This window comes from Rattus norvegicus, chromosome 18 (assembly GCF_021556685.1).
Source record: "Rattus norvegicus strain SHRSP/BbbUtx chromosome 18, alternate assembly SHRSP_T2T, whole genome shotgun sequence".
In the NCBI taxonomy this organism is placed as follows: Eukaryota; Metazoa; Chordata; class Mammalia; order Rodentia; family Muridae; genus Rattus; species Rattus norvegicus.
The window spans coordinates 48630364-48655837 of NC_141551.1; the positions used below are offsets into that span (position 1 = coordinate 48630364).

The following is a 25474-nucleotide window of genomic DNA, read 5'->3' on the forward strand; positions in this document are numbered from 1 at the left end:
TAATATCCAGTAATCTTTGGCAATTAATTGCTTTGGATTACTAACTTGGTGGGTTTTCCATAAAAGGTTTTTAATCCCAGTTGGAATAGTTAAAGGTAGTCTTCTGCTGTAAAATTTGTTTTATATGTATGAAATAATTATGTTAGCTTGAATAAAATATTTGAAAGGTAAGTTACTACATGTGCGTTGTATGACCAATCCAAAAACAAATTTATGTGGGGTTATTCACATTGCTTTTCCCTAGTATGGACTTAATACAGTTCTGCATAAAATCAACAGTTCCTATTTGCTGTAAAGTTTTCATAAAGAAGTAAATAGTTACATAAAGTCACCTTGTAGTGATAACTTATAAGTCATAGTCCTTTTGAGACTTATAGGCATGTTTTTCATATTTCATGAACTGCTATATGCTGTGATTTCCTTGATTAACTTGTTTAATTTATGTCTAGAAGCCACAGAAGAGGTGTCTCTGGACAGTCCAGAAAGAGAGCCTATCATGTCCTCCGAGCCATCTCCTGCAGTCACTCCTATCACTCCCACCACACTCATTGCTCCTAGAATTGAATCAAAGAGTATTTCTGCTCCAGTCATCTTTGACAGATCCAGGGAAGAGGTATGGTGAACATTTGTACTTCTAGGTTAATATGTAAAGAGTACATTTTTGTTCCTTACCGCTCTCTCGTTAGTTATTCCTAATCAAAGCCTTTCAGATATTTTAGATGGAAAAACCATACTAAGAGGAAAGGCATGGTGACACAAGTCTATAATCTCAGTGCTTGGGAGGCATAGGTAAGTAGGTCTTAGTTGGAAGCCAGTGTGGTTCTACAATTGAGTTCTAACCCAACTAAGTAAGGTTACATACTGGGACCTGATGTTAACACATACACACACCAAACACCCTTTCTCTCTCTCTCTCTCTCTCTCTCTCTCTCTCTCTCTCTCTCTCTCTCTCTCTTTTTCTTTCTCTCTCTCTCTCCCCCCCCACCCTTTGACCTGGAATATTGTTTACATTCCTTTTGTTCTAGTTTGGTTTGACTTTTGAGACAGAATCTTTTTAACTTTATTGCCTATGTTGGCCTGGAACTCATAGTGTCCTGATTGGCTTAAAACTCATAATACTCCTTTCTTAGCCTCTCCAAATAATCCACCCCAAGGAACTCTACTACTTAAGGTTCTTAAAGAGTTTGAAGCTGGTAGAGTACTTGCAGTGTTCAGTAATTAAAACACACTATTTGACATTTGAGGTCTTGTGATAATAGTATGTACCTCTGAAGGTTCCTATGTTGAACAAGTGATTGGAGAAAGTACTTAAAGTGGGGTTGTGAGTTTGTCTTTGATAGAGCATGTAATGAATACTATCGACACTTAAGATTGCTATATGCATTTATTTATTTTTACAGTGCTAAGGAGTGGCTGTGGGTTTGGTTTTTTGTTTGTTTGTTTGTTTGTTTGTTTGTCTTACCTCTGAGCTGTATGTGTAGCCCAAACTTTTATCTTTATTTATTTACTTTTTTGAGCTTCCTCAAGCTCTCATTTTTAAAAGAAAATGGTATAGATCAATTAAAGTTACATTCTCATGACTCGATAATCCTTTTACTTATTAAGAATAGGATTATTAGGGGGGCTGGGGATTTAGCTCAGTGGTAGAGCACTTACCTAGGAAGCGCAAGGCCCTGGGTTCGGTCCCCAGCTCCGGAAAAAAAGAACCAAAAAAAAAAAAAAAAAAAAGAATAGGATTATTAAGAAACAGCAATAGTCTTTTAATAAGGCACATTTGGAGAAGAAAATAATCATTATATAAAGATTATTTTAAGTAGAAAACATTTAAAATTATTTAACTAGTAATATATAACCAGTATAATCACAATTAAATAGTGACTATAGACTACATACAACATGTGAATGATCTTTCAGAATAATAAGAGGGAGAAGTAGTCAGATGCAGATGAGTACTCACACTGTACGCACTGTTAAGTATCAGGTAACAGCAGTGTTGGCTGGGGGAAGAGGTTGTAACCAGAAGGCAAGGTGTAAGGGGATCTGTGCCGGGGGTGTACGAGCTGCCTGCATTTCTCCTTTGAGTTCTGGTTACAAAGATGAGCTCGTCTTGTGAGAATCATTGAACTGTCTGTCCACTTAACACTCTTAGAGTCACAGTGTGCGTATATAAAAGGTTAGCTTAATATGTCTATAAAAAGTGACTGAACAAAAAAGATGGTAGGAAAATATACTTTTGTTATGGCTTTATATTACTAACATTGCCTTGACCTTTTGGCAGATTAATACTCTCAGATTTCTTGTCCTTTGCCTTTTTGGTTTTTGTTCAGTGCTGTGAATAGAAACCAGGGCCTTGCTTGTGCTGGTCAGGCGTACTACCTCTGAGTTACACTCCCAGCTAACCCTTCAAACTCTTCTGTAGCAAAAGTGTTTGAAACTCTTGGGGGTTTTCTGGTCTGTATTTTTTGTTTGGTTGGGTTTTTTGTTTGTTTGTTTAAGATAGGGTTTTGATTTTTTGTTTTGGTTTTTTGGTTTTTTGGTTTGTTTGTTTGTTTTTTAAGCCTTTGGCTGTGCTAGAAGTCACTCTGTAAACCAGACTAGACTGGCCTCCGTCCACCTGCCTTTGCTTCCCAAGGGCTTGCGCCACCACCTCCCAGCTGAAATGCTTGTTTTAAATTGCTTTCAAAGGGGCCTCTCTGTAGTCCCATCAAGTTATTTTCCCACTTGCTGATTTTGAAAATTGAGTTTTACAGGGCCTTGTCTTCAAGAAAAATGTGTTTTTTAAAAAAATAATTAGAGGAATCATTCTTTTAAAGTACCTTTTAGATATAATTGCTACAAGTAAGTTTCTACTAGTATAAGTAATGAGTTCTTTCTAGTTATTCAGGAGTGAAAATTCTGGAGCCAAGGCTGGGAAAATGGCATAGTAGATAAAGGGCTTAGATGGGTTTAGATACCCTGATGAGTATAAATGCCAGTGGATATTGGCAGTTCCCTGCAACCCCAGTGTTAGGCAGGCAGAAACTGGAACCCTACAGCAAGCTAGGTAGTTAGACCAGGCAAATCTGTGGGGTAGGAAGCTGAATAAAAGTAAAGCAGGAAAGCATTTATTAATCTAAAGATTCCACTTATTAGCTGTGTATGGTGGAGCACATCTATAATCCTAGCACACAGGATATAGAAGCAAGAGGAACATAAGATTTCATATTGAACCAAAAAAAAAAAAAAAATCCACAGTATTTTCAAAACTACCTGTTTTTTTTCTTTTTTAAAGTTTTCTTTGTTTACATAGCATATATGAAAGCGCCTGTTGGTTTTAAATTATTGTGACATGACCCTAATAAAAATACTAGGGTCTGTATATCTGGAAAAAATTAGTAAAAACTACACATTAATATTATGATAGTAATATAAATCAAAAATTTTAAATTTTACATTTTTTGAGAATTTCATACATGAGTACTGTGTTTTATGATTGACTGTCCATTTGGTATTAGATCACCTGTCAGCTAGCTCATCCTTAGAAAAAACTCAGCAGCCAGTGACTGCCTGTAGCTCTTTATTTATGGGTAGGATTTTGTGAAATTTCTCCCGTCCATATTGACATGTCAACTGGTATTATCAAATGTAGTCTCTATAGTCTCTATCTGTTGCACAAAGAAGCTTCTTTGATAATGGTTCAGAGTCTCCCTGTGTGTGGGTGTTAGGATAAGCATTTAGAATACAGTTAGGAACGATGTTGGGTTAGAGAGATGGCAGTAGTAGGATCTTTCCTAGAGTACAGGACCTCTCACACAGCCGGCAGGGCTGCTCCACTAGGCAGACACTCCCTATTGAGAGGGCCATGAGGCCACATAGACAGCTACACTTACCTTCAAGATAAATGGAACCTTTTAACACCAAAATACACTTTTCTAGATTGAAGAAGAAGCAAATGGAGATATTTTTGATATAGAAATTGGTGTGTCAGATCCGGAAAAAGTTGGTGAGTCATTATTGTATTTTGTACTTCTTTTTGACTAGCTTGAATGTTACATCTTCTAGTGGAGAAGTATTGTTTCTTTTTAAATTGCTTTTTATTTTATTTTGAATTAATTTAATTAAATGCAGGGTCTTACACACCCTAGGCAAGCATTCTACTGCTTACCTAACCTCTGCCCAAGCATTTGAATTTTAATGATATTTTTTGGCTTTCGTCTTTATAGGTGATGGCATGAATGCTTACATGGCATATAGAGTAACAACCAAGGTAAGCTTTGTGCTTCTTCAATAAAGTGTTGGCCCTTCACTGTGTAGTAGAGAGGATGTGTAAGCAGGAGTGTACAGGAAGTGAATTGATCTAGACCTGAATTTCAGGCATGGCTAAAGCAGATCCAAGGTGAATGATGAGGTAGTAATGGGAGGGAGGAGCAGGATGCTTCCTTCAGGCAGAAGATTTGCTTGCGTAAAAGGCCGAAGTCGAGGCATTGTACTTTCTAGAGTTTCATCTGTATATGACTCATGTCAGAATTTGGTGACCACAAGGCCTCGTGTATTTTGAGTAGTCATGTTAGGAGTTTTGGTTTTATCCTTAGAATAAAGGAGAGCTGTTAGAGAGGTTGGACAAAAGCATGGCACCATAAGATTTTCACTGGGACAGCTCTGTCTTAATTCCATATGGATTGTGAGGGTCCAAGTGTAGGTCAAGATCTCCAGTTGCAAGGCTATTGTAGCTTTAAGGATTAAGTCTTGAAACAAAGTAAGTCTGTCATAACATCTTAATTTTACACTGGGGTATAGCTCAGTTGGTAGAGCGAGTGCCTGTCTAGCATGCCTGAAGCCCCAGGGTCACTCTCCCAATATGCAGAAAAGCCAGGGGAGGTGGTACACACCTGTGATTTCAACACTCGGCAGGTAGAGTCATGGGGAGCAGAAAGAAGTTCAGAGTGGGTTCTAAGCCATCCTGGGACACACAAACAACTACAACTGGGGAGGGCATTGTTACTTGACTCTGAGAAAAGTTTTGAAAGTATGGAAATAAATGGTTGTCTGAATTACGTGGAGGTAGGAGATTTAATAATGCATGAGTAGAAGGTGTAAGGAGGAAGACATTATGATAAAGGAACTTTGTAGTTGAAGAAAGACAAGATGCAAAGAGACACACTGAGGAGGCAGAGTTTTGTTAGTTGATGAAAGAAATCCTTATTCAACTCTGACTATAATTTGAGGTTCTGTTGCAAGCATCTGGGAGTAGCACTAAAGAGTAGAGGATAGTGCTGTCCCTATGGGACTCCTACTCTGACAGGGGAAGTGCAGTGAGCTTGAGCTCGGTGAGGTTTGCACCAAGTTACCTTTTGGGAGGTCTGGGCCATGGGTAAATTGAAGACTCAGTAGTTCATGTTTGTAAGTTCAGAGGTAGCCTAGGCTGTGTGTGTGTGTGTGTGTGTGTGTGTGTGTGTGTGTGTGTGTATCAAAACTTGTCTCAGAAAACTAAAAGGGGAAAAACATTAGCAATAGTATGGTAGAGATTGGTGTGATAAATCAAAGACAGAATAAAGCAAGTATTTTCTAACCTTATTACTTTTTAAAGACTATAACTTGGACCATAAGTTTTAGTTCAGTTTTGTTTTTTCTTTTTTGTTGTTTTAAATCCATAAGCCACATTGGTACTCTGCATTCATTCACAAAACAGAGCAGACTACACTTGCAGTTATGTGCAGTATTCATTTGTAAATGATTGCTTACTACTAACGATGTGAAATACCTTCTTCTCATTTGTAGACTTCTCTTTCCATGTTCAGTAAGAGTGAATTTTCAGTCAAAAGAAGATTCAGTGACTTTCTTGGTTTGCATAGCAAATTAGCAAGCAAATATTTACATGTTGGTTACATTGTGCCACCAGCTCCAGAAAAGAGCATAGTAGGTAAGCATAAGTCAGAACAATTACTCCTTACTGTTTCTTTTTTTAAAACAACAAACAAAAAAATTTATTTATTTAATGTATGAGTACACTGTAGCTGTCTTCAGACACACCAGAAGAGGGCATCTGATCCCATTAGAGATGGTTGTGAGTCACCATGTGGTTGCTGGGAATTGAACTCAGGACCTCTGAGAGAACAGTCAATGCTCTTACCACTGAGCCACCTCCTTACAGTCCAATTCCTTCCTGTTCCTAATTCAGTTCTAGCTGTTCCAGTTTCTGTGTCCCTTGTCCTTCCCAATCAGGGCTCCCATCCAGAAGCTGCAGATTTGTATGTGCTGCGTGGATCCTGCATATCCTTAAAGAATGTGTAGCTCACAGTTTTAGTTTCTAACATATAAATATTTGGTTGTTGAATATTGGGTTGAAATTGACCAAACTGAAGGCAGTTAGAAACTGATTTTCAAGGGTCATTAGAATACCAATGTGATACTTAATGTTGTTAACATATTAATGTTTTCTCTAAGAACTACGTGCTGTTTGGTGCTCATCTATGTGTTGTCCAAAGAGAAATTCAGTTTATCCTTTTTTATATAAGAGTGATTTAAATTAATTTTAATTTGTTACATAATTAGTTCCCAATCAGGTTTAGTGAGGTCCTGCCTGAAATAAAACAAAAAATATTTCTACTAATATCAGGAGTAAGGGCTTAATATTAAAATGCAGAAAATTACAAAAAAAAAGCAGAAAGCCTTCATTATCTTTACTATAAAAGTTTTGCTACTTTATTTACTGTGTGTGTTGGGAGATGTCACTCTTGCCACCATATGCGGGTGGAGAGCAGGACAGTTATGGAAGTTGGCACTCTTCTCTTTATGAGTCCCTGGGTTTAAACTCAGGTTAGTTGGGTTTGGCAGCAAGCATCTTTATATACTAAGCCATCTCACTGGCCACCATTGGTCTGCTTTCAAGACCTATGTTTTAAAATTCGTAGGTTATTACTAATCTGCTTTAAGTTCTGGGTTTTTAATGACTCCATTTTAATTTTCTTTCTTTTTTTTTTTTTTTTTTGGTTCTTTTTTTTTTCGGAGCTGGGGACCGAACCCAGGGCCTTGCGCTTCCTAGGCAAGCGCTCTACCAACTGAGCTAAGTCCCCAACCCCTTAATTTTCTTTATACTCAAAATTATAACTCTGAAAAATATTTAAAATGGACTTTGCTGATCATTAATTTTTTTTAAAAGATTTATTTATTTATTATATATAAGTACACTGTAGCTGTCTTCAGACACACCAGAAGAGGGCATCAGATCTCATTACAGATGGTTGTGAGCCACCATGTGGTTGCTGGGATTTGAACTCAGGACCTCTGGAAGAGCAGTCAGTGCTCTTAACCACTGAGCCATCTCTCCAGCCCCCGCTGATCATTAATTTTATTAGGCTTGAAAGATCATTTTATAATGTGTAATTTTAAAACTTGTGTTCCAATGAATTTGTTATATTCTTTTCCAAATCCTTGAATAAAGAACTTTGAGTTAATTCTCTTGAACTCAGGGCCTTCAGCATGCTAGGTACACTATTACTAAATTACTCTCATATACTCAATTTTCTATTTTTTAAAAATAATAGTACTATATTGTTTTAGAACTGTCTAATGCATCTCAGACGGGTTAAATTTGGTTGGCTATGTAGCTTCTGTGGCAGTGTTTTCCTAGCATGCACAAATTCCTGGGTTTGATCCCAGCACTGAGGAAGTAGAGATGGGAGACTCGTGTTCAGTCATTCTTGGCTACACAGCAAGTCCGAGACAAGCCTAGGCTCTATTAGAGTCAATAAATAAGTAAAGTGCACTAGATCATTTGAACACCATTTCCTTATGAAAAAGTTTTAAGGCAAGTATATGTATGTCTAATACATAAATGTTTATATGTATACATGTATGTAGAGTCAGATAGGATAATATAAAGCCAAATAAAAGTTTCCTCTGAAAACTATGAATAATTAAAGGTAACTTGCAGATTTTTGAACTTTCTGGTGTCTAGTTAGTAGAGAAGCAATTATGTGTTCCACAACACCATATATTATTGACAATTTTTAATTAATAAATATTCTTTAAAAAATAATAGGGTCTCGGGGTTGGGGATTTAGCTCAATGGTAGAGCACTTGCCTAGGAAGCACAAGGCCCTGGGTTTGGTCCCCAGCTCCGAAAAAAAGAACCAAAAAATAAAAAAATAAAAATAAAAATAATAGGGTCTCATGTAGCTCAGATTGGCCTCAAACCCAGTGTGTTATAGAAGATAACCCTGAGCTGTTGATTCCCTATGCCTCCAAAATGTTCACTTATAGGTGTGGACCACCGTGCCCAGTTTGTTTGCTTGTTCACTGTATGTATTTATGTATGCATGCACACATTCACTTATTATCAAAGTTCTTGCTGTATAGCACAGGCTGACCTCACACACAGTGCACTTACCTCATTCTCTCAAGTTCTGGGATTTTGGCCATCTGCCACCACGCTTGTAATCCATCTCGTGAGGTGGCAAATTACAAATAGGAGTTTCCTGGGAAGTTGTAATTGCCATTGAAAGGAGTCTGCATATACTGCAGTTGAGATAAAAACACAATTCTTTCTAAACTATTAGAAAAGGAACAGCCTGGCACAAGAGTGCATTTGCATTTTCATAATGCCTTAGGCAAGAGGGCCACGAAGTCCAGTTCAGCCTAAGCTATATAGATAAGACCTTGGCTCTATGGATCACAGACAAAATGACCACAACAGTCTACCTAGCCATAACAAATGCAGACATGCTGGCTCGCATAGGGAAAGCATTTAACAGACTCATCAGTTATATGTATCTCATTTCATCATCACATAAAGACCTGCATTGACAGTCATTGACATTGTTTTTTAAGCTCCATTTTATGTTCAGATGTAGGAATGGGGCTTAAGGAGATGGCTCACAGTTAAAGAGTAATTGCTACATTTACAAAAAGCTGGAGTCTGCTACCCAGGACCCATATTGGGCATCTTACAACTGCCTGTAATTCCAGTTCTAGAGGATGTGATGTCCTCATCTGGCTTCTGCAATACCTATATGCATGTGTGCATAACAAAATACACTCATACACAGAAGTAAATAATGAAATCTTTTAAAAAAACAAGTATAGAAAAAATTAAGTTGGAGAATAGGTCCAAGGTAGAATACTTATCTAGCATTCATGAGGCCTTGGGTTCAAGGCCCAGGATTAGGGAAAAAAATACACTTGAAATATAAAACCGTTTATGTTCTTAAAGTATGAAGTAACACAAGTTATGAAATTTTTATGTAAGCTTTTGTACAAGTTTGAAACCCACAAATATAGCTCAAGTTGTGCTTTATGTGTTCCTGCTATAGATATTTATTCATTAATTAGAGATGTTAACATATCATGAGATGTAATTTTTCAAAATGCCTACTCTAAGTAAAATCCCAGTATCAACATGGGTCATTACAACTTAAAAGTCTATTTTGATTATGAAGATATTATGATGGTCTGTTTCTTACGAATCTCATCCAACTTCTTCAAAGGTATGACCAAGGTCAAAGTAGGTAAAGAAGACTCATCGTCCACTGAGTTTGTAGAAAAACGAAGAGCGGCACTGGAGAGGTAATCTGAGTTGCAGTTCCACCATTGTCAGGCCTTTACTAGTCTGCAGCTGTGTAGTCTAACAGCATGACACCTGTTCTGTAGCTAGCAGGAAAACACAGGAATGAGTGATTTGATGTCAGGATTGTGTCATAATTACCAAGAGCTCTAAAAGATGCTTGTCGTTAGTTGTAAGAGGGAAACATGGAAATTGTGCTTGCAGGAAGTCTTGATAGAATGTCAGGAAAAGCCATGTATAGTGCACACTCCTACAATTCCAGTATTCTTAGACTGGGAGGAGGAGTTCTGTCATGGGCATGCCCTGGGCTACATAGAAGGACCCAGTCTCAAAATCTAAATAACAGCGGAGAGACTGGACATCCATGGAGAAATGCTTATGTAACATTTCAGAGGGCTTGAGTCGTGACCTCACAGTCCTTTCCCAAATACTACAGATATAAATTACTTTGATATTTAGAAAGTTATGCCATATTAATCTACTGTTTTAATTATGCCATATTTACCTACTATTTTAATATTTATAGTTTGTCTAAATTGATTTTTAATTAGATTTGTTTATTTTAATGTATGCGAGTGTTTTTCCTGAACATAAAAATATGTGTGCATCATTTGCAAGCTTGGTGCCCGTGGAGGTCAGAAGAGAGGGTTGGATCTCCTGGAATTGGAGCTACAGATAGTTGTGAACCACTATGTGGGTGCTAGGAACCAGACTTGGGTCCTCTCTAAGAATAACAATGTTTGTGAATTATTTGATATAATAATTTTACTATTATTAAACTGTGAAAACTGCTTATGTGTGCCTTGTCATTTTTATGTACTTAATTCTGACTTTAAAGAATAGTAATTTTACTCCTTGCTTAGATCCAATCAAAGAATAATAATAAATATGTTCTATCTTCCTTTAGAGTACATAATTATACGTGTCCTGTAAACTACAAAACTTGCTTTTCTTCTTTCGTTTTTGAGACAAGGTCTCTCTGTGTAGTCATGGTTGTCATTGATCATATAGATCAGCCTGCCTCCGCCTACCACAGTACTGGGATTAAAGGCATGCACTGCCCCACCTGGCCTAAAATGTGCTTTTTTAATAGCAGGAAAGGGTTGGGGATATTCCCACTCCCAGCATCTTAACATGTAATACTTTCTTACTATGCTGAAATGTGAAAACAAAGTGAGACTGTCAGAGCAGTAAGCGAAGCTTTCTGTTTGTTTGCTTGTTTGTTTTTGAGACAGGGTCTTACGATGAAGTCCTGGCTGGTCTGGAACTCACTATGTAGACCAAGTTGGTCTCAGATTCACAGAGGTCTGCCTATTTTTTTCTGAGTACTGAGATTAAAAGAATGAACTATGACAATGGTTCACTGAGGCTTTACCAGTTTCTAATAGCATAGTTAATTTTGTCTGGTCTTCATTGTATCTTCTCCCTTACCAATGACTTAGATTGGTAGAATAGCCTTTAGGAGTGTGTGTGTGCGCGCGTGCGTGTATGTGTACACGTGTGTACATATCTTCATGGTACAAATTTTTAGAACTGTTTTTGAGGCAACTTCTTACTTAGTAGTAAATTATTCACATTTAAAAAAAAAATCCCCTAGTAAAGTCCAGTTAACCATACTCCATTTAAAAAGCTAAAGGGTGCTGGAGAGGTGACTCATCAGTGAAGAGCACTGGGCGCTCTTCTACAGGCGTATGTTCAGTTCCCAGTACCTCAGCGTCACTGTAACTCTATAAGGGATCTGACATTCTCTTCTGACCTCTGAAGGCACTACAGTGTACAGACCTAGACCAGGCAAAACACTCATATACATAAAATAAAATACAATTTTTAAAAGTTTAAAAATAAACAATTAAAAGCTAATGTTTAAGAGAGAATCTAGTTATTCAGAATTATTTAAGTTATATCAGAAGTTTACTTAAACTGGAATTGATTGTGTTTGAGGCCAGCCTGGGCTGCATGAGACAGTTTCAAAAACAAACAAAACCTCTCTAGAGCAGATTGTACTAGCCCCTAATCCTAATTTTATTCAATAAAACCAGAGTTCTTATAGTTGACTACAAATCCCTGTCTGATTGTTACCCATGTCTTTCATGTCTCTTTGGTCACCCACTTTGCTCTGGGCTACAGTGACCCTTTTGTTTGGAATCCAAGGCCTTTCTACCTTTTACCCACCTTCTACACCTCATTATCCTTTTTAATGTTTGAATGTTCAAGTGAGGCCTGTTCTGACAGCTGCTTCATGTGCCTATCTACATTGGCACAGAGCATGTCTATGTACCTGGTCCTGTGTACCCCATTCTTTCTCATGGGACTTGAGAAAAGCTATGTAGACCAACTTGGTCTACATAGTGAGTTCCAGACCAGCCAGGGCTTACATATTATAGCTTAGTATCTGACTTCTAGTACCAAATTGTAAATTCCAAAAAGGAAGAGATATTTATAACTTTTGCATGCTGATGGATTCTAGGACCTCAGAATAACATGTATTCACTGCTCAGCAAATGGTTCTTAAATAAATAGGTGATTGTCATCTAAGACCCAGAGCATTTGCTCTTCTAGTCTTTCATTATTTTGTTGGCATTGAATTTAAGAGAAATTAGTTTTAACTCTCTGCATCTTAAGGATTTTGCGCAGCTGTCTTTGTTTTGCTTTCTCTAAGCACACAAATAGAAACTGGAAAGCTCCTGTGATTCTCCTCAATTCACTCTGCTTAAAGCAGATCTGAGCTACCACTGACCACCCCACTTTTACTTCCGCAGCCCTTGGTAGGAAAATAGCAAATGCAACATCAGTTGGGGCTACCAATGAGAACTTGTTTTTTTGTTTTACAAAAATAAGAGGAATTGTTGAAGAAAATTTAATTCTTATCAGATTAGAACCAAGGACCAAAACCCGATTGTTTCAATATACCAGCAAGAAATCTTGATAGGCAGTTTCCCCATTTAGAGATAGTAGTGATTATACTTGTTGAGAAGAAAGTATACATGGTGGTATATTAACTTAATTCCCTAACATTATAACTGGAAACAGTATTTCTGTCTAAACATTGTTACACAAGCTTTAGTTCACATATTCTTTTGTAACTAAATCGTCATAGTGAGATATTGGTCAAGTGTTTACTCTGTATCCCTTTCAAAAGATGAGCAAAGAGGTCAGAGAGGTGGCTCAAAGGCTAGGAGTGCTTCCTGTCCTTGCAGAGGACCCAGGTTTGCCCTCAGTACCCACATGGTGGCTCTCAACCTTCACTGAGTCCAGGTTTGGCCTCCATGGGCACCGGGCATGTATATGGCGCATGTAGGCGCTTACACATACATATAAAATAAAAATAAATATTTTTTAAGTGAACAAAAATTATGTATTTGATTGTTTAAAATCCTGCCCTCCCTCCCCCCCCCCCCGAAATAGGGTGTCATATGTACGCCTAGCTAGTCAAGAACTTGCTATGTAGACTAGTCACAGACTCAAAGTCACAGAGACATCCACCTGCCTCTGCCTCCCAAATTCTCTGCCTCCCAAATTCTGGGGTTAAGGTGTACCACCATGCTCTCTCTGTTCAACTGTTTAATATAAATTCTAGATAATTATAGTGAGTGCAGACTAATAAGAGATAGATTAAAAATACTTTTACTTATCTATTTTTATTCTTTTGTTGAAACACAATTTAAAGTGGTACTAAAATAGGATCAATTCAACTCTTGAATAGGTATCTTCAAAGAACAGTAAAGCATCCAACATTGCTTCAGGATCCTGACTTAAGGCAGTTCTTGGAAAGCTCAGAGGTATTTCCACTTCAAATTTTCTCATTCATGTTTGTTATAACTAATACAAGATTAGATATTCAGTAAATAATTAGTTCAGTGGACATAGTAAAACCATCATGCTTTGGGATTTGTGGTGCTGGTTAATTGAATTACTTGCAAATACCTTCTTTTAGTAATAGAGGATGGTCAGTTCCTTTTTTGAAGAATTTAAACTAGACTTAACCAGAGAGATGGGAAATAATTTCACTGTCGCTGCCCTAATTGTTATTGTTTGAAGTTTAAAAAAAAAACAAAAAAACAACTTGACTTTAGTCTCAGAATTTTCTAGAAGTCTCGTAAGCACAGCCTTCACAGAGTGAGCATCTCTGCTCACCAGCAGCTTGTTTGTGCTCCAAGGCAGGTAGCTGCTATGCTAGAGTCCGGCAATTTCTTAATGTGTTTTGAGAAACAGTGTTTGTTCTATCTAAATGTAAACGTGCAGAAAAAAAAAGCAAATGGAAAGTCTATTTTTTACGTTTTCCTTTGAGAATGTACAAGTAGTGCATTTGAGAAATTAGATCTCACTGTTGAAATGTGTGAGGTGAAGAAAATACAGCTTCTTTTCTCTTTTCTTCTCTCTCTTCTCTTTATTTTGGGAGGGGGTCCCTTTTGTGCCCAGTTAAATCTCTAGGCTTTTAACCGGTTTGTTTGCCCTTATTTGTCATTCAATTCCAGCTGCCGAGAGCAGTTAATACACAGGCTCTGAGTGGAGCAGGAATATTGAGGATGGTGAACAAGGCTGCCGACGCTGTCAACAAAATGACAATCAAGATGAATGAATCGGATGCAGTAAGAGCTGATTTTTCGACTTGAATAATGAAATGAATTAATGAGCCCAACAATTGCGTTTTAAAGCTGTACAAGCAGAAAATAGGATATTAATTTGCTTATTGAGTCCAGTTCTCAGCTACATCAGTTGACCACCATGGTTATATATGGCTAATTTGCTGTTCTAAAACAAGGAAGGTAGCTTGCTATTGGTAACCTAATTTACAATGGTTCGTTCATCCTAAATTAGCTCCATTTTTCATTTTTTTTTCTTAGTGGTTTGAAGAAAAGCAACAGCAATTTGAGAATCTTGACCAGCAACTTCGGAAACTTCATGCCAGTGTCGAAGCCTTGGTCTGTCATAGAAAAGGTTTGTTAGCTGTGTGTAAGTGAATACTCTGAGGTGACTTTGGAAAAGACAAAACAGTAGCTTCAAGCCTAGTCTGCTGCATGAGGTGCACTTAGGCGGCTGAAGTAGAGCCGCCATGAGTTAGTAGTGGGCTGCCTCACAACAGAAAAAGAGTATTTGTTTCAATATCAATGTTTTCCTCTGTATTTTGATCTGACTTCTAGCTTAAAATTAGAAAACTCAAGAGCTTATAAAACCATTTTAATTTAAATTAAAACTATTACTCTTTTGGTTCAGCTCTTGGTTAGCATGCATGAGACCCCAAGTTCAATTCTCTGAACTATAATGTGGAAAATTAAAATTGACATTTACAGATTTTCCTAAAAGTATTTGTATTGTGCCTCTACTTCTTGGAAACTTCTGTAAATTATTTTCCTTATTTTATAGTATTTAGGGGCAGAAGGCCCTGGGTTTGAGCTCCAGCATCACATAAACCAGGCAGTCAGGAGCTCAGGGCCATCTTCTAAACAAGAAGTTCAGGGCCAGCCTAGACGAAAAAAATAAAAAAAATAAAAAATAACAAAGTTCAGACCACGATATTTAAAACTAGGTTTGGGGGAGTAAATAGCTCATAGGAAATTTGAGTTGAAATTTTTTTAGTCCACAAAGTTTTAGTGTTAGACTCTGTTTTGCTTTGTTTGACTTTAGAGTGGAGTATTCTAAATTTTTTTTTAGTTTTTATTTCATAGCATTTTATAGCATAGCATTGTTCATATGCATTATTTCATATGTGTTTTACCTGCATGTCTGTGTGAGGGTGCTAGATGTACTAAAACCAAAGTTACAGACAGTTGTGAGCTGCTATGTGGTGCTGGGAATTGAACCTGGGTCCTCTAGTAAAGCAGCCATTGCTCTTAACCACTGGACCATCTCTCCAGCCTCCATATGATAGTCATGTCTATATAATAGTTTGTCATAACTTTATTGTTTGAATTACCTATCTCTTAGGAAGTGGGCTTTGGAGTTTTTTTGAAAAGAAATTATATAGTATGCAGCATCAGAATAGTTTTTAGAAAATGTAATTTTTAGTCATTGTCAATAGCCTTTAAAAACATGATTTTTCTTCATTTGAAATGTCTGAAATGGTTGTGTTAAAAATAATCTAGAAATTCTTATTGGAGAGTAGTATGAATTTGAGAGCAGCCTGGACTAAATGAGTTCCAGGCTAACTCATGTTTCAAAAGACCACCAACTAACAATAACAACGACAAAAAAGATCTCACTTAACTCTTATCATCATTGCATAGCAAATAAAAAGGGACTTAAATTGATAATTTACAATAATGTACAAGCTTACCTTTTTTCTTTCTTTCTGGATAGATAAGATTCTTATTAAAAATTAAGATGTAAAATTTAAAAATAATAATAAATAAAAAATAATATTTGAGATACTGTTTTCTATGACAAATGTTTAAATGCTGAAGAATATAGTATGAATTAATTATTCTTATTTTTATGTACCTCCAGTGTGTGGGTTTGCAAACTTAGGGCCTCCAGAATACCAGTATCAACTTTTAATCTCGGAGCCGTCTCTCCAGCTCCATTAATGTTTATGCTTATTATTCAGATATTAGGAACACACTTACATCTTCAACAGAACGCAGAAGGCAGTAAAGGAGCACTTTGGTGTGAAAAGGGAAGGCAGGTTATTGAAGTATTCAGACACAGTTCCCCATCTGAAGATAAAATCTGTGATTCTATTTTGGTAGGGCTATGCTGGGGTTGCATGTAAACACAGACCACTCCACACCGTCTGGTGCTCCTATGAGCATCTATGCCCAAGGCACTTTATTGACTTTCTTATTAATTTGAAATAATTCATAAATGTAAAATTTAATTCGTGAGTAATTAAAATTTAGAGAGAATGACTAGTGTTAAAATTTTACTAGCAAGTACTAAACGCTTTTTTTTCCCTTTTTTTAATTTCAGAACTTTCAGCCAACACAGCTGCCTTTGCTAAGAGTGCTGCCATGCTAGGTAATTCTGAGGACCATACTGCTCTCTCTAGAGCTTTGTCTCAGCTCGCAGAGGTTGAGGAGAAGATAGACCAGTTACATCAAGAGCAAGCGTTTGCTGACTTTTACATGTTCTCAGAACTTCTTAGTGACTACATTCGTCTCATTGCTGCAGTGAAAGTAAGCGCTGTTTTCCAATCTTCTGACACTCTTGTTACGTAAGCCGTCTGCCTTAGAAATAGTTTAGACTGAGCATATGAATTGCCTACAACACTAGCACTTGGGTAGCAGATCAGACTAGACCAGTGAGGATCACACAGCAACACACACACACAATCACACTCATTTGGTCTTCTATTAGATATATACATGTAAGTGTGCAAATCTTACACTGCACTACTACATAAAAATGACATCAAAATGCGACTTGTAACAACATTTTCTTCTCTTAGTACATGGATAGTACAATAAACAGTTCTTAAGTCAAGGTAATGTCCAATAAGTGAAACACACACATTTATTTATGTATTCCTATGTAAGTTTGCAACTATTTGCGTATATTTACTTATTCTAGCAGTAGCTGGAGCTGCCTACCGGCTCTAGTCTTATCAGTAAGAAATGGGACAAACCAGCAGTAATTGTTCTCGCTCATGTTTCCGGGGGTCTCTAGCATGAATTTGGGCAGTATAAGGATTTTCTGTGTGTATTACTCAAGTGTGTAGTCACATACTCATAAATGAAATGAGACCGAGTTAGACCATGACTACATTTACAATGGTAGCATTAAATCTTAAGCACACCTATTTCTGAATAGGTACAGAAGGAACCTAGCTCAGCATTCGTACTCCCAGCTGAGTGTCAGTTTGTCAACATTTTTCTGAAGCTATTTTCTGATGCTCCAGAGTCTTTGGGTTACTATTGTGGATGAAAATCATAATGAGGAGGCTCCAGCTATTTCCTCTCTGCATTTCCTTGGATCCAAACATTTTAGAGAGCTATTGAAATCATCTTCCTTTCCTTTCTTGTACAAACTGATAGTCATCTTTGGTGAGAACACTGATACACTGCCTATTTATTGATGTTTTCGAGGTGTCTCAGGACTCAGCACTTCCAAATGGTCTTGTCTTGTCTTTTCTTTTCTTTTCCTTTCTTTTCTTTTTTTTTTTTCCGGAGCTGGGGACTGAACCCAGGGCCTTGCGCTTGCTAGGCAAGCGCTCTACCACTGAGCTAAATCCCCAACCCCCCAAATGGTGTTTTCTTTTCTTTTTTTTTCTTTTTTTAAACTAAAAGCTTTTTTTTTAATTTAGATTTATTCATTTATTATATATAAGTACACTGTAGCTGTCTTCAGACACACCAGAAGAGGGGATCGGATCTCTTTACAGATGGTTGTGAGCCACCATGTGGTTGCTGGGAATTGAACTCAGGACCTCTGGAAGAGCAGTCAGTGCTCTTAACCACTGAGCCATCTCTCCAGCCCCTCAAATGGTGTTTTCTTAATGTTGACAAAACTTACCAACTTTGTATACTCTTGTATGTGAGTCCTTATGCTTCTGGTGAGTTTTTTATTTTGTTTATAGCTGTGGTAACATTTATAGTGCATACTTTATTGTATTTAGGCAGCTTTTTTACCCTCATGCTGGCCTGGTTTTCAAGCTGGATATCTTTTATTGTTGTTTTTGTGGGTATTGTGTAGCTAAGGCTGGCCTAGAACTCCTGATCCTTCTGTCTCCTCCAGGTACTCAGATTATAAGCATGCACCACCAGATGGTGATTCCTATTTCTGTCTGATCATTTCTTAATACAGACAGATATGAGAGCTGTTTTTTTTAAATTAGTATTATTTTTATTCTTAGTAGAGATGTTATTTAAAACAAACAAACAAATAAACAAAACCCAAGAGGCTGGGGAGATGGTTCTACAACTAAGAGCACCTGTGTTTCAGTAGAGACACTCACTTCAGTTGTAGCTACACTCGCTCACAGCTGCCTGGCTCACATCCAGCTTCAGAGGGTCACATGACCCCTCTTCTGGCCTCCACAGGTGCTCTTGCACATGTATATACACATAGAAGCAAAAAATGAATTAAAAATAAACAAAAATGCTGAAGAAAATAAACCAGTGGGTCAGAAAGGGAAGTCGACAGTGTCTGTGAGTGCAGGTAGAAAAGAGCTACCCAGGGAAAGACCCCCCATGTCAGGGATAGGCCCTCCTGCCTGTGCTGAATCCTCAAGAAAAAGCTTTCATCACACTGTCTTAAGCCTTTTGTTAGGACAAGTGTCTACATTTCTTAAAATTAGTTATTGTCCATGTTTTTCAAAATATCCTAAAGAATGCTGGCATCAAAAGAGGTGTCACAATCAGCTTGGAAATAGGTATTTAGCCTTGTTTGATCCAGAGGCACCTACATTATAGGAGACATCTTTTTTTTCATACAAAATTTTTTTTCCCACTCAATATATCAAAGGTGTGTTGACAAATGCTGAAGATCAGTTGACAAAGAGGGTTATAGAGCTGTGGTCTAGTTTTGTGAAGGCAGATAAAGCTCTTGAGATCAATCAGGTCAGCTACTTGAACATAGGAGGTAGGAGTCATAGAAGCTATAACAAGCAAGAGTTAGACACAGGACAATTCAAATAATCAAAAGGACACATTTCCACTCTTCAGCCAAGACCTCTAGTTTCTCTGGCAACAGTTTCAGTCTGTGATGATTCTTGGTAACTTCATAAAAGACTTGGCTATGCATCTGTATGAAGCTAATGTTTGTCCCCATCCCTACTTATTTTGTCCTTTTATCAATATATCTCACAGATTCCCTCCTTTTCTCAGAAAGGATTCCATTCTTTGCCTGCCTCTTACCCTCAGTCCCAGTCCATTTTAGAGCGATCTCCATCCAGTTCAACGTTCATAGATATGTCACCTTATTTACTTTTCGTTTTTGAGCTAGTGTCTCATATATTCTGGCTGGCCTAGAAACTATATAATTAAGGATGACCTTGAACTTGAAAACCTCCTGTTGTGAATAGATGTGTGCTATTACATTCCCTTACATAATGCTGGGAAGAAAACCCATGCTTATTCAAGCAATTCAAGCTTAGTTTTATAGTGTTTTGACAATAACTCTTTTGATGTAAAGTTTCTAGAAATAGAATTATCAGCCAATGGTTATATGTAGATATGAAATTCAGTTTTATTTTATACAAGTACTGCATGCTCCTTTTTGTCTGCCTAATGATGGCGTTTGTATAGTCCAATTGCTCTCTTCCTCCCTACCCTTTCTTTGTGTTTCTTTTTTTCATCATTTAAAAAAAGTAATTTATTTTTATTTTTTATATGTGTGTGTTTTACTCATATGTGTTCATGTTTACCGGGTGCATGCCTGGTGTCTGTGAGAAGAGAGCATTAGATCCCCTGAAACTGGAGTAGCAGGCAGCTGTGAGCTACTGTGTGGGCGTGGGAACCATGCTCAGCTCCTCTGCCATAGCCGCAGAGTCCTAAACCCTGCTCCCTCTCGAGCTCCTGTCTTCACTCACTTGTTTGAGACAGGGTCTCACTGTGTAGCCCTGGCTGTCCTGGAACTTACTCTGTAGACCAGACTGGCCTTGAATTCAAAGAGATCTGCCTGCTTCTGCCCCCCAAGTGCTGGGAATCAGGCATCAGGCATACCCCACCACACCAGGTCACTGCTGCTTCTCCTCCCCGTCCTCTTCATCCTCCTCCACCATACAAAAAAGCTCACTGAGATCCAGTGCACACTTTCCTGTACATGTCTATGTCGTACTCCAAAGAACCAAGCCCTTGTGCCTCCTCTACCACTGAGCCACACCGAGCCCTATGCCACCTCTTTTTTTGTTTGAATTGCTAATTTCTTTTTACCTACTTTCCTTAAAAAGAAATCTTACCTATCTCTAATAGCTATTTGATAGTAACCGGCCTTCTGTTTTGTTCCCGTCAAGATGACAGGAATAAGATCATAATTTGCATTTAGGAGTACTGTGAGGATTTGCCAGTACCACAGAGGTACACTGACTGTTCAAGAGGGCGTCTAGGTTACTCATTCAGCTTGGAATGAGTAACATTTGTGTTTCTTCAGGTAGGCCCTGGTACCTAATGTTCTGTTTTTGTTTTGTTTTTCCAAGGCAGCGTCAAGGTCAAGGCGACTTTGAACTGATATGACTTTCTTGCCTCTGTCCTCCATTTGGGATTACAGGCTTGAACCATAACACTCAGCTATTTACTGCTTCTTGATTAAAATAGGGTTTAAAATTGAAATATCTCTGGCATAATACTTTTTGATTCAACTAGTTACTACTTGGCTTATTCGTTGAGTTAGTATACATTTGAAATAATGTTAACATATTCCCAACATCGAGCTAGGAAAGAGATTCATATTGGATTTTCCCATCCTGCCCATTGGTTTTCTATTTGGTCACACCTTAGTTGCTCTCCTGTATCTGCATTTCACTTGTCTAATCGTGATTTTACTCTGACAGGCCCATGAAGATAAGCTCTGGATGTGGTTGACTTGTTTTGATAGAGTGAGCCTGTGTCAGGTTTCATTTAGTCTTACTTTTAGTTGTGGTTTTTTGGTCCTTTTCACTATGTACGGGACTCAACCTTTTCCCCATTTTGTTAGACCTTTACTGTCTTATTTATTGTTTGCTTTTCCCCTATTGGAGTCTTCTGTGAAACTTTTCACTTCACTTCCTGTTACTTGAGGTCCGTCCCCCCCTTTTTTAAACTGGGTCACTCTATGTAGGTCTGATTTGCTCAGATCTTACATATAAACCAAGCTAGTCTCAAACTTAACAACAGTTCTCTTGCCTTTGTCTCCTGGTACTGGGATTAAAAGATTTGGCCTGGCTTGGTTCATTTTACCTTTTTTTCTCTGTGTAGCCTTGGTTATACTGGAACTTGATCTGTAGACTGGACTGGCTTTGATCTCACAAAGAAACACCTCACCTGCATTTGCTCCCTCCCAGTCCCCCCAGTTCTGGGATTAAAGGCATGAGATGACACAGCCCAGTCTTTTTACACTTTCAAATTCTGTTTTTTCCAGCATATAAATCTTTCTTATGTAGTGTTCAATTGAAGAACGTCTAATGTATACTAGTATTTTTAAATTGAATACAACATTTTTAGACTATACAACTTTTACATCTTACTGCAAGCCACATTTAAAACCCTGAAAGCTGTTGCCTTGCATATTTTCATTTTCTCCATATACTAGGAAAACATTTAAATGCTTGGTTTATAGATTTCAGTATTATTATATTTACATTGTAATGAGAGTATTTTACAATGTTGTTTAATAGCTTATGCCATCCATTTACAGGGTGTGTTTGACCATCGGATGAAATGCTGGCAGAAATGGGAAGATGCTCAAATTACTTTGCTCAAAAAACGTGAAACTGAGGCAAAAATGATGGTCGCTAACAAACCAGATAAAATTCAACAAGCTAAAAATGAAATAAGAGAGGTAATTAATAATACTTTATTTCTTTACTCAGATTTTTCATGTCATTCATATATGCATAATTTTTCATTTCTGAATCATTCAGCACTTAGCTATTTCTTCATATTTTTTATGAACTATGTGAGTTAGTTAAAAGTATTTAACATCATTAAAATCTCCAGAGCCCTCCGTTGCTTCACATGACTATGAAATGAGTCAAGAAGCATGCAAGGAAGAAATCAAAAGTTAACCTTCGCACTTTGCGTACATTTCTTTTCAAATGGTTTTGATTTCCAGACGGTTACTCATTTTGTATCTAAAAGTGGTTTTAAAGGTAGACCTACCCATATTTCGTTCTCTGGGCAATTTTATCCCCCATATATATGTATTATATATGGTGTTTTAATAAATTTGTATAAGTTTATTATAATTTATACACTTCTTTTGCCATGCTTCAATAAGGAAATTGAAGAGGTAGGACAACCTTTATATTACTACAAATAAGCACACCCGCTCTTTGCAGAGGATGAACCAGGGTTTGGTTATGTAGTGGGAATACCATTTCATTGCTTAAATATTTATTTTTAGCTGCTTCATTGGTCACTAGTCACATTTTGTTGTTACCATTCTGAATTTAATGATTATGAGTCTTCAGTAGATAATAAATAGTTCCATTTGAAAAAGACTAGTCATTTTACCATTACAAAATGTTTTTAAGTGTTTATCAAATATATTGAAGTATTTCCATGAGCACATGAATAGACGTGTTATTGGAAAATAATATCTTTGGCATATTTTGAAATGTGTAACAATTTATTTGTTAGTGAGCCCTATACTCAAAATTTCTCCAGTTGTATCTAATAGGTGTTTGTTAGGTTAATCTTTATTTTGTTGGTTTTGAGACGGGATCTAACCATGTTACCTTAGGCCTACACCCTCTTTCACAAAGTGGGAGTTACAGCGAGAGCTACCATTCTGGCAGAACATTATAGGTCATTAAACGTTGAAATATTCTAGTCTTAAATAGATATAGCAATGAATTATTAATGGAATTTAAACTGACATGTATCTCTACCACTAGAAAGTAAAATGCACTTTTTTATGCGTGTATGGGGTGTGCATGTATGCGTATGTGTGTGGGCATATGTGTATGTGCATGGACATAACATGTGCATGCATATGGAGGGCAAAGTTTCATGTTGGGTGTCTTACTCCATCACTTTCCACCTTGTGTACTGAGTCCAGAGCTTTCACTTGAACCCAGAACTTGCTGATTTCACTTGTCTAGTTGACTTTCCTCTGTCTTTGCCTGCAGGGTGCTGGGATTACAGGCAACTGTCATGCCCTCCCAGCATCTACATGGGTGCTAGAGATTTAATTCTCATCACCATGCTTGCACAGCAAGTGCTTTTCCCACCGAATTATGTCCGCAGGTTAGGCGAGTTCATGACTGAACTAGGTTAGATTGGGTTTTCTATATTGAGCTCTCTTGGCACTTTCAGGTATTTTGGTTAAGTAATCATGACAGTATAATATTTTTCCAGGTAATAATAAACATTTTTTTCTCTTGTTTGTTTTCCTTAGTGGGAGGCAAAAGTACAACAAGGAGAGAGAGATTTTGAGCAGATCTCTAAAACAATTCGAAAAGAAGTGGGAAGATTTGAGGCATGTATCATACTTCTGTATTTTCCTTACTCTTGCTATGGTTCTGTGGGAAAATTTAATTTCCTACTAATACCCTTTTTTTTTTAATGCATTGTGCTTTAACAGAAAGAACGAGTGAAAGATTTTAAAGCTGTTATCATCAAGTACTTGGAATCATTAGTACAAACACAGCAACAGGTAAGCTCATTTTTGTTATAGCTTCTGGAGTTTCTTGGAGAGTCATTTTAAAGATGATTAGCAGCTGTTTAAATTAGAGGAAAAATTAAAAGTGGACTAAATGCTAAAGTAACTGGAGACTATCTTAGGTCTGTTTGCCTCTACTGGGTAATACACAGAGATACACTGTTCCTAATATCAGGCCATAAAAAGTCAGAGTGGCCTGGAGAGAGAGATCGGTGGTTAAGAACACTTCCTGCTCTTACAGGAGACCCAGATTCAGTTCACAGCATGCACATTGCAGTTCACATGTAGTTCTAGTGGATCAAAGCCCTCTTTCGGCCTTCTGGAACAAAACACCCATGCCCATGAAATCAAATGCATCTTAAAAAGTATCCCATAGACGGTTTCCCCTTTGAGGTTCATTCTGTTTTGGAGATGGGCTCTGTCTGTATCCCAGGGTAGCCTGGGAATTGCCACCCTGTGCCTCAGCCTGCCGAGCGTTGAGGTTTTAGGGTGCAACCATGGCACCTGGCTTTACAGCCCTGGTTTCCTTCCCTTGTCAGACAAGGCAGACTGACAGAGTAGGTGCTCCCAGTACATTTCTCCCTTCCAGAGCATACAGAAACTTAGACTAAAAAATAAGGTTTTAAAATTTTCTCTGTAGTATTTGGTTTTATTTGAAATTTTTGATGCTTGAATACTATCTAAAATTGACATTTGTTTCCTTATGAGCTTTCATGACCATTAAAGTCTATAAAAATAGTATTTTGCATATACAAATCAAAAATCGTAATGTCTTTTAATAGAAATATTTTTTCTAGTTAGTTTTAAAATGTACAGAAATAGAGATATATAGATATAGGTAGAGTTAGAGATCTTCAAATTCAAGACAGGCACCATGGTGAAAGCTTGTGATCCCAGCTCTTAGTACGCAGAGGTAGGAGAGTCATGAACCCTGGAGGCCAGTCTGTTTTGAATGATAGTAAGTTTCAAGCCAACTCAGTTTTCAAGTGAGTAAAGAAAGTTAGATTTTTAAAATTTAACTGCCAAGTGGTGGTGGCACACACTGTTAATCCCAGCACTCAGGAGAGAGGCAGGTGGATCTCGGAATTCAAGGCCAGCCTAGTCTACAGAGTGAGTTCCAGGACAGCCAGGGACACACAGAGAACCTGTCTTGAAACTAAGTAGAAAAAAATTGTTTTCAAAGAAGTTGCTTTAAATTAACTTTTTAGTATTCAGTTTATCTGTTCTCTAGATGACCCAGAGACTGGCAAGTGGTTTTTCCAGTCTCTCTTTTCCTTCCTTATTCAATGTTGGCCCCCCTCCCCTTTCTTCAAGTCCTCTTAACTAGCAATATTATAAAATGTAAATAAATATCCTAGGAATTAGGATTTGCTTTGTGTTGGAAATGGTTGTTATAGTTAGGGAAATGTCAGGTTTTTAACTGTTTAGTAACAGTAATATTTTATGTATAATTTTGCATATATCTAAGAAGTATAAAGAATAGATATTTTTAAATTATTTATACCAGAATCTGTAATTAGCTAGGAGTAATGTTTAAATAGGTTATATATTAATTCTGTTGATAAGACATCTGGTGAGGAAATGATCCATTTAAGAACCATATGTAGCCAAGGATGGTGATGAACACCTATAATCCCAGCGCAGTGAAGCACAGGCAGAAGGGCTGCCACGACATCAAGGACACATGTCTGTAGTAGG

The 25474-nt window shown here is 37.5% G+C and overlaps 1 protein-coding gene across 1 annotated transcript in view; it reads left to right on the forward strand.

Annotated features, from left to right (window-relative positions):
• Nucleotides 1-25474, forward strand: part of Snx2 (sorting nexin 2) — a 41576-nt gene that overhangs the window by 15299 nt on the left and 803 nt on the right. The window contains 12 exon segments of the mRNA NM_001106135.2: nucleotides 450-613; nucleotides 3916-3982; nucleotides 4203-4246; nucleotides 5758-5899; nucleotides 9465-9543; nucleotides 13245-13320; nucleotides 14017-14130; nucleotides 14386-14479; nucleotides 16448-16653; nucleotides 21809-21952; nucleotides 23513-23593; nucleotides 23699-23770. Coding sequence (NP_001099605.2) covers nucleotides 450-613; nucleotides 3916-3982; nucleotides 4203-4246; nucleotides 5758-5899; nucleotides 9465-9543; nucleotides 13245-13320; nucleotides 14017-14130; nucleotides 14386-14479; nucleotides 16448-16653; nucleotides 21809-21952; nucleotides 23513-23593; nucleotides 23699-23770 — 1283 coding nt within the window.